General features: G+C 39.1%; 1 protein-coding gene across 1 annotated transcript; it reads left to right on the forward strand.

Annotated features, from left to right (window-relative positions):
- Window positions 1-8,698: 8,698 nt before the first annotated feature.
- LOC138878165 (uncharacterized) lies at window positions 8,699-9,319 on the forward strand. Its single transcript, XM_070157831.1, has one exon. It carries the CDS (start codon window positions 8,699-8,701, stop codon window positions 9,317-9,319), a length of 621 nt encoding a protein of 206 aa, XP_070013932.1.
- Window positions 9,320-9,664: the final 345 nt, after the last annotated feature.

The raw sequence follows: 9,664 nt of genomic DNA on the forward strand, positions 1-9,664 counted from the left end.
GTAGATTATGGAATTTAATGTGGATAAACTAATAAATTTGAACAGAGGAAAGTAAGAAATATTAGCTAAATATTTAACTTCTTAGCTTTAAGATTTGAAGTGATCGATGATTGTTTGCAAAATACTCAAAATGGCGTGGACTTAAATATAGAAATGTCAAAACCTTAGGCTCTTTCATCCCAGGACCATGTTTACAAATTTAAAATACAAATAAGACACTCTAATGACAATTCGGGTGATTATCACAATGCCATTCATATTACAAAGACTCTCTCAAACTTTATTTTCTCTACCAAATTAAGGTGACAACATCGAGTAAGCTCACTATTTATCTCTGATTTCTAATTACTAAGTATTATAGAAAAAGTAAATTTAAAGAACCTGGAATTATAGGTCTACGAGATCAACAAGCAACTTGAACAAATACTGTAACTAAAGATGTCAAATTAAGGAAGCTAAAACCATATTAATTCTTCTTCAAAGGTTATGAAACCATGATTTTCAGCATAAAATGACAAAGAACAATCACTATTCTCCACTGGATTTGGCCAAACCAGTCCAAACCATTATATTCACATCAGGCAACAAAACATATTTGAACGCTCAACTTTACTTCCGTGAACAAACAAAAATTTAACTAATATCATTTAAATGCTCAAAGTCAATAAAAACCTTCCAACAACCACATAATATAAATAAACAAGGCAACACTCACATATAACACAAAACAAAAAAAAAATGATAAAGTACGGATAGAGGTTAAATTAATGAGTAATTATGAGGAGTAAGAATGTTTATCAACTAGCAAATCCAACGAAACAATATGAAATCAAAGTGAGAAATGACACCTTTAAAAGAAAATTAAATGAAGATTCGATAAAAAAATTTATTTAAGATTCAAACACCAACAACAAAGATAGCTGAACATACCTAAACAGCAATTGAAAAACCAATTATAGGTTTGAACGGAAGATGAATTTCAGCAATGATGAACAACAGAAAACAAGCCCCGAACTAGAGGAAGAAAAATTTAAAACCTAGGAAAATGAGTTCGAAATCAGCAGCAAACAACTCTGGTTCGATTTTAAACTGTTTGAATCAAAAATCCGAAGTAGTATACCAAAACTCTATTGTTCTTCCTTTATTTTGTTTTTCTAGAACTTCATTACTTTTTTTTTTGATTTTTCTAGATCTTGGATTATTGAATCTCCCACTTATTCTCTAGCTATTTTTGTCGATGTTTGTGAGAGTGACGAAGGGGAGGTAGACAGAGAGAGAGAGAGAGAGGCACCATTTTTTTGTTGTTCTCTCTATGGGAGGGAATAAAGCTGCTCCATTTTTTTTGTCCTCTGTTAGGGATGATGGATGGCTCTCTTGAAGATGAGAGTGTCGTTCCCTCTTTTAGAGATAGGAAGGGGGTGTTATCTTTGTTATTAGGTCTTTTTTTTGTGAAGAAGAAGAGCTAGAATACGGCCCTCTCTTGGGTTATAATGGGGGAGTCTTAATGAGAGGAAAGATTGGGCCAGGCGGGTTGGGTCTTTAAAATGAATTGGGAATTTAAATCAAATCGGTTGTTCTGAGCTGGCCTACTCTGGTGTTGAGCTTCAAAATGTCCCATTTCCCTTTCTTTGTTTTCGTTTTCTTTTCTTTGATTTTAAATTCTAACAAATTAAATCTTAAATTAAGACCTAACTTTAATCTAATTAGCAAAATTAATTCTATTCATCTATAAACAAATGCATGTAAAATTTTAAAAATATTTTGTTGGATTTTTATGTATTAATTATAACAATTAAAGAGTAATTAATTCGTAAAGTGCAAATTAAGCCTAAGATGTCATGAAATTAAAATGTGGCAATTTTTATGTTTTTTCTCATGATTTTAAAAAATTAAACATGTATGAAATGCAACTAAATAAAGAAAAACTTCTAAAATCTATTAAAATTATTTTTGGTCTATTTTTAGGAGTTATTTCCATGCAGGGCAAAAATTAGGTGCTCACAAGATCTACCTCTACTTCCGGAGCTACCTCAGCCCCAACCTGTACCCCTTGGTAGTGGATGCAGCTTGGGGATCAGACTCCTGATCAGCTACTGATGCAGTACGTGTCCTTACAATCTATGGGAGAATAAGAATAGAATGACTCAAACACAAAGATAGAACTAAATCACACGATAAATAAAGAAAGAAAGTGATATTTCCTAAAGCCTTATAGAACATGGAAGATACGTACAAACGTCTCCATATCATCCCTCTAGACTCTACTAAACTTGCTTATGATTGGTGAGATCTAGGCAAACTAGCGCTCTAATACCAACGAGACACCTAAATATCCGAAGCAAACACTTATCAAACCCTTTCTTTACCGACTTCAGAAATTGAAATCAACCAAAACATCTCCGAGATCAATATGTTGATGGGAGCACCACACAAGCTGAAGCAGTGGTGGAAGAATATCCGTCGAGAACACATAGATGAAATCAGGACACACCTGGGGGCACTGACAACTTTGCTAAACATTCAAGCAGACAAGGTGCTTACTCGCCTGCTGATAGAGTTCTGGGACCCGACCAAGGTAGTGTTCAAATCTGCTGATTGTGAGTTAGTTTCGACATTCGAAGGAGTAACTAGTTTCACCGAACTGCCATTTATAGGAAGAAACTGATATTTCTAGTCACCATGCCCGACTATAGGTTTCTTGATGCTTTGGGTATAGAAAATAGTCGGGGGTTGAGAAACATCGAGGACAGATGTGGGAGCCTAGATTAACTATTCGATAGGTTCAGATATCATGAAAGCTATGAGTGGTATTTGGGAGAATTTCAGTGTAATCAGACAACATGGGAGAGTCTCAGGCCCATAACTTTCTCATTGGTGTTGTTGGGATTGTTGGTTTTCCCGCAAAGAAAAGGCTGGATCAGTATCAAATTGTTACTCATGGTTCTGGTTACATTACGAGGCAACCTCCAAGCTACTCCGGTACCGATGGTGTTTGCTAATATTCTAAGGGCTTTGTCTGCATGCGTACGAGGGTATGATTTTTTAAGGGATGTAACTTGCTGCTTCAAATCTGGGCCACAAAACATTTCTTCCAGTGAGAGGCCACAATTGACTACTTTATTGGCGTTAGCAACATGATCCGTAACCATAATAAGAGGATGAGACATTGGGTCTCCTTACATGGAAAAGAAGAGTGGAGGAAAATGCTAACCAACCTATGTGGAGAATGGGTCAATTGGAAGTTATCATGGCTAGGTTGAAAGGCAACCCTCTAGACTCCTCAAAAATACTTCATTGAGCTGATAGGACTTAAGGGCATCCAGCCATACTCACCCCTATAGGTTCTCAGACAGTTCGGGTTGATCCAAGATGTGCCTATATGGACAAGGACAACGTGATATGAGGATGATTACAATGGTCAGATTCCAATACCGACGATAAGAAGGCTCTAAGAAGAGTGTAATGATCTGGTCACAATGCCAATGGGTCAAAACTCATGGTGCACTGTAGAATATTATGTCTGGATCAACGAGGATGACGAGCTAGCACAACCAAGCAGAGATGGTATCTCTTGGCTGGAGGACATAGTGGCTAATTTGCAAATCTACCATGAGATCTTGCCACATTACATTGTGACTACCTTGATGCACCGTCAAGTGGTCCCAAGGTCCATTGATCACATGCTGCCACTTACTGAAGATGATGACCAAGTAATAGAATGCATCCATATAGAATCCGAGACAGAGCCGGAGGAAGACCAATAGGAAAAATATGAGTTCAATGACGATATAGAGGAATTTGAAGAAGATCCGGAAGGGGAAGATGAGATAGGGAATGATTTCGGAGATGGCTACTAGAAGTTGATTGATTTCCCCTTCTTTCCCACTTTGTATCTTTATCTCCAGTTTTCTTATTTTACCTAAGGTCAAGTTGTTCAAGCCCATAAATGATGGAAAAAATGATGTAACCTATGCTCCAGCTTATTTTAATCCAAACACTATCAATGAAAACAAAATTTTCTTCGAATCTAAATGTGTCAAATATGATTGCTTGTCAAATATTTGCGACTTAGGCATACCTCCGGCAAAAAGAGAGGATCCACGGATTTTAGAAAAATGTGCTTGCATGAATACGTGAACTAACTGGTCTGTGTGATCTTTTACTTGTATAAATAATGAAGCTGATTTTTGTTTCTTTTTATTTTTTGTCATTTCTTACTTTATCATTATGCCAAAAGAAAAGTTGGTTTTTGTCGATCCAAAGCTGGCAGAACCACCGTACAACCTAAGATCAAAAGGCAAGATGTTTGCTACAGATAATCTGATCGAACATGTTATGGTAATAGCTGATAGCCCAATGGAATCGCGAGAAAAATACGATATAAGAAATGATAAACATGTGGCCAGGATGGCCCAGTAGATGGAATGTTTAAGGGATGACGTACAACATATCAGGGAACTGGCACATCCGGCCGTGACAATGCTTCCACAACAACCTCGTTTCCTTCTTTAGATTTAATCCCCGATAACTTCCCTTCCACCTATCGCTAGACTAACAACACCCCAACTTTGGTTCCAACACCTCAAATCATACCTCCATTAAACCCTGCAAACCCACCAAATCCTCTTATTCACACCCCCTACATACTACATTACGTTTAAATGCCACAAAACCCGCCCGTTATCACCAACACGATTCACACCCCTCCTTGCGATAGAGTCACCTTTACCACTCACCAAAATCAGCACATACCCATGACGCATGCCGCTACACATGAGAGACATGTTCCTCTTGTATATGTTATTTCTAAACCGACCTTTACAATGCCTGTCACGGTTAGGGTGCCTTGTGAGATTGATCAGTACGCCGATATGGAAAGAGAAACTAGGCTTAAAGAGGAGGAATAAGTGTCTGAACTGTTATAAATTTTGAGAAAGCAAATGTAGAACCTCCAAGTCACTCGGGAAGTGAAAGTATGGACTATGAGGATCTGTGTATCCATCCGGTGTGGATATTCTAGTAGGGTACAAGCGTCCAAAGTTTAATATCTTTGATGGGACAGGTGATCCTTATGCACATTTGAGGGCATATTGTGACAAGTTAGTTGGAGTGGGAAGAAACGAGAAGCTGAGGATAAAATTGTTCATAAAAAAGGGGAAGCACTTACCTGGTATACTCGACAAGATCCACGAAATTGGAGGACAAGGCAGGATAAGGCGGAAGATCACTTGAATCGTTTCCGATTCAACACAAAGATCACTCCCGATAGGTTTGCACTAGTAAACCTACAGAAGATGTCGTCCAAGTCATTCCAAGAATATGCATGCTGATGGAAATCAGAGGCCGCTAGGGCACAACCTCCATTAGATGACAGTGAATTGACTAAGTATTTCATTAGGGCCCGAGAAGGGATTTACTTTGAGAAAATTATGGGGATTATGGGGCAGAAATTCCCTGAATTGGTCAAAATGTGAGATTTACTAGAAGAATGTATGAAATTCGGTAAAGTACAATCCATGGTTGCATTGTAAGCAGCTATCAAGGGTATCTAATAAGCATCAATGGATAGCGGAAAGAAGAAAATGGAAGAAGTATCAGCAGTCGTCCCTGGTTATCGGCCCAACCCATTTTATAGAAATACCTTTTATTCCCCGAATAACCATTCACCACCACTCACATATACAACACACAACCATATTACCACCCCAGCCTCAATATAACCCATCTTGAACCCATAACAACCTGAACCCACAACTACCATATGCTCCTATCCAACCCACCACTCATCAAAACTGACCTATTTATGCACCATGACCTTGCCCAAATTTTGAAAAGATGGATCCCAGAAGTTATACCCCGATTGCTAAACCTCTGGCTTAATGGTGTGAAAGATTGATGAGAACAGGTTTGATATATCTAGTGGAAGGAAGGGTTCCCGAGTATCCCTCAAAGTATTTTGATGTAACCAAAAGGTGCATGTACCATTCAAACGTGCTTGGGCATGATACTAAAGATTATTTCATGCTGAAAATGACATTGAAATATTGATCAAAAGCGGAGCCATTCAGTGCACTTCAGCTCCACCTAATGTGAATAGAAATCCGTTGCCAAATCACCAAAATTAAGGGGTCAACATGATCACCTTGGATAAAGAATACGATTTGAAAGGAACCGTCGTCACAATAGAAAATGTTGATGCTGCAAGAGTCCCACCTCAAAAGACACCAATGATAACAGTACAACTGAGACCTATGATGTTGGTTCAAACTTACTAGCAACAACTAGCCACTGCTACCAGGGATGAAGAGAATAGAGAATACAAAACTGCCCCATGGACATATCAGCAAAATGGAAAAGCCAGGATGACAGATTCCGCGGTAGCCCACGGTATGACTAGGTTGAGGAGATGCTACGCTCCTGAGGATGCAAACCAAGGAAATTTGGGAAGAGAGCAGATCCAGAGAAGAAATATAACAGACCCCGAGGCCACATAATTCTGGAAGAGGATATCAACCCAACAATACTCCATGGTGGAACAACTAATGAAAACTCCGGCACAAATACCAATCATGGATTTGCTGATGAGTTTCGACAGTCATAAGGATGCCCTTATGAAAGTACTAAGTGGGGTAAGTGTGCCAAACAATACCACCAGTGAGGTGGTGGGTGCAACTATTGGGAAAATGGTCGAAGCAGATATGATAACTTTCTGAAGAGATGAGCTTCCTATCGAAGGCGTGGGTCACGACAAAACTCAACACATCACTATTAAATATGGAGACAAGGTAGTATCCCGAGTACTGGTTGATGGAGGATCATGAGTCAACAACTGTCTGCTCTTTACCCTGCGAGAGTTGTGCATCCAACTGAGGCAAGTCATGGAAAGTCACGTGAGGGTAAGGGCTTTGATAGGTTGCAGAAAGGATGTCATTGGAGAAATTTATTTGGCTTTGCAGAGCGAACCAATTAAATTTCCCATACTATTTCAAGTGATGGATATTTCTTCTTCATACAATTTATTGCTGGGAAGACCCTAGAATCACATGGCAGGGGCTGTCCCATCTACCCTAGCATAGTGCATAAAATTCAAGTGGGGTTGTCAAGAGATCATCGTCCATGGCGAATGAGGCCAATCAACTTATTTGGAACACATAGTCCCGTTCATTGATGGTCTATACAGAATTACTTTCAATGCAGTAGAGATAAAATAGAAGAGATTGAGCAAAACTTGGGAATGCAATTGCCATATAGATCAAAGACGGTCAATAGCGAGATGATGAAATATGGATATAGACCAAGAACCAGGCTGGGAGCTCCATCAGACGGGATTACAGAACTAATCAAGCCAAATGGTTAGAAAGGAAGAGCCACCATAGGGTATCAGCCTCCAGTGGGATAAACTTATACCAGTAGCTCCGGGAAAAAAGGATTTTATGAAGAGCAACCTTATTTACCGCTTTAATTATTCTTAGTTTTTCTTTTCAATAATCAAAATGATAAAAACCCGCATTTCGCGATTATGACATGTAACAAAAACCTCGAGCAAAATGACCAAGATTATGAATAATACAATGAGAGTATGATTCTAAACAATCTCCCACAAGAGACTGAAAAACTGGAGAGCTAGAAAAATCCTAACCTTGAAACGACAAATGTGGTCAATCTCGAAAGCCAGGAAGATATGAAAGAAATTGGAATCAATATCCATCTAGAAGGAGAGCGGAAGGAAGAACTGGTTGAGTTCTTTTGATAATACATCGATAACTTTGCATAGTCATATGGCAACATGCATGGATTAAGTGCTTCTATTGTCTCACATCAATTACCTACTGATCCTGCTAGACCGCCAGTCAAGCAAAAACCAAAAAACATTAAGCCTGACCTGAGTCTGAGGATAAAGGAAGTAACAACCAAGCATATAGAGGCAATTGTAGTAAGGGTCACCAATTATCCCAGTTGGTTGGCAAATATAATCCAATACCTAATAAAGATGTAAATATCAGGATATGTGTGGATTACCAAGATCAACAAAGCCATCCCGAAGGATGACTTCCCTAGGCCAAATTTTCATATCCTCATCGAGAACTGCACGAAGTATGAATTGCAGTCGTTCATGGATAGTTTCACTAGATACAACCCGATCTTGATGTACGAAGAAGATGCGAAAAAGACAACCTTCACCATACCTCAGGGAGTTTACTACTATAGAGTCATGCCATTAAGCCTCAAAATTTTGGTGCCGCTTACATGAGGGCCATGACGACCATCTTTCATGACATGATTCACAAAGAGATCGAGGTGTATGTGGACGATGTCATCATCAAGTCTCGAAAAATTTCAGAATATTTGGATGAATTGAAGAAATTTTTCGAGCGATTGCGAAGGTACAACTTGAATTTGAACCCGGCAAAATGCGCGTTTGGGGTCCCTGTTAGAAATGTACTATATTTGTCAGTCCTGGATAATGATTTTGGATGTGTGTTGGGATTTAGGACAGCACGATGGAATAGGGAGAAAGAAGCAGACCATCTACTACTTAAGTAAGAAGTTCAGACCATGCGAGGCCTAATACACTTTGATAGAGCACACTTTCTGTGATTTAACTTGGATTGCCTAGAAATTAAGGTATTACATGTCATCATACACCACGCATTTGATATCCCGGCTCGACCCAATCAAGTATATCTTGCAGAAGTTGATGCCTACCAAAAAGCTAACTAAATGGCACATTCTCCTAAGCAAATTTGACGGTGTGTACATAACCCAAAAGGCTGTCAGGGAAGCTTTAGCCGACCAGCTTGCAGAGAATATAGTGGATAGGGATTATGAGCCACTCACTAAGTACTTTCCTGATGAGGAGGTATTGTTCGCCGAAGAAGATACTATAGAGTCATACACTGGATGGATAATGTTTTTTGACGGAGCAACGAATTTAAAAAGAGCAGGAATTGGGACAGTCCTAATTTTGGAATTAGGACATCACTATGCAACATCAACAAAGATAAGATTCCCGTGCACCAAAAATATGACTGCATACGAAGCGTGCATCCTTGGGATCATGATGGCAGCCGACATGAACATCAAGGAAATTTTGGTCATAGGGGATTCCAATCTATTGATACATGAAGTCCAAGGGGAATGGTCAACCAAAAACATCAAGATCCTTCCGTACATGCATTGTGTAAAAGAGTTATGCAAGAAATTCACAAAGATTAAATTCAAGCACGTTCCCAGGATCCAAAACGAGTTTGCTAATGCTCTTACAACCTTGTCATCCATGATTCAGCATCCAGATAAGAATTATATCGACCCTATCTAGGTAGAGATCAGGGTCAACATGCATACTATTTTCATGTAGACCAAGATCCAGACGGTAAACCATGGTACCACGACATCAGAAAATTTCTCGAAATAAGAGAATACCCAAAGAATGCTACTAATAGTCATAAGCGAGCACTTAGGAGGTTGGCAAATCACTTTTTTCTTAAAGGGGAAGTCCTGTACAAGAGGAACCCAGACTTGGGTTTTTTGAGATGTGTGGATGCCATAGAGACAATCAGATTATTGGAAGAAATACATGCAGGAACGTGCAGAGCCCATGTGACCGGTTTCATATTAGCCAAAAAGATCTTGAGAGCTGGATACTTTTGGATGACCATAAAAA

The sequence above is a fragment of the Nicotiana sylvestris genome, chromosome 9 (assembly GCF_000393655.2).
Source record: "Nicotiana sylvestris chromosome 9, ASM39365v2, whole genome shotgun sequence".
Taxonomy (NCBI): domain Eukaryota; kingdom Viridiplantae; phylum Streptophyta; class Magnoliopsida; order Solanales; family Solanaceae; genus Nicotiana; species Nicotiana sylvestris.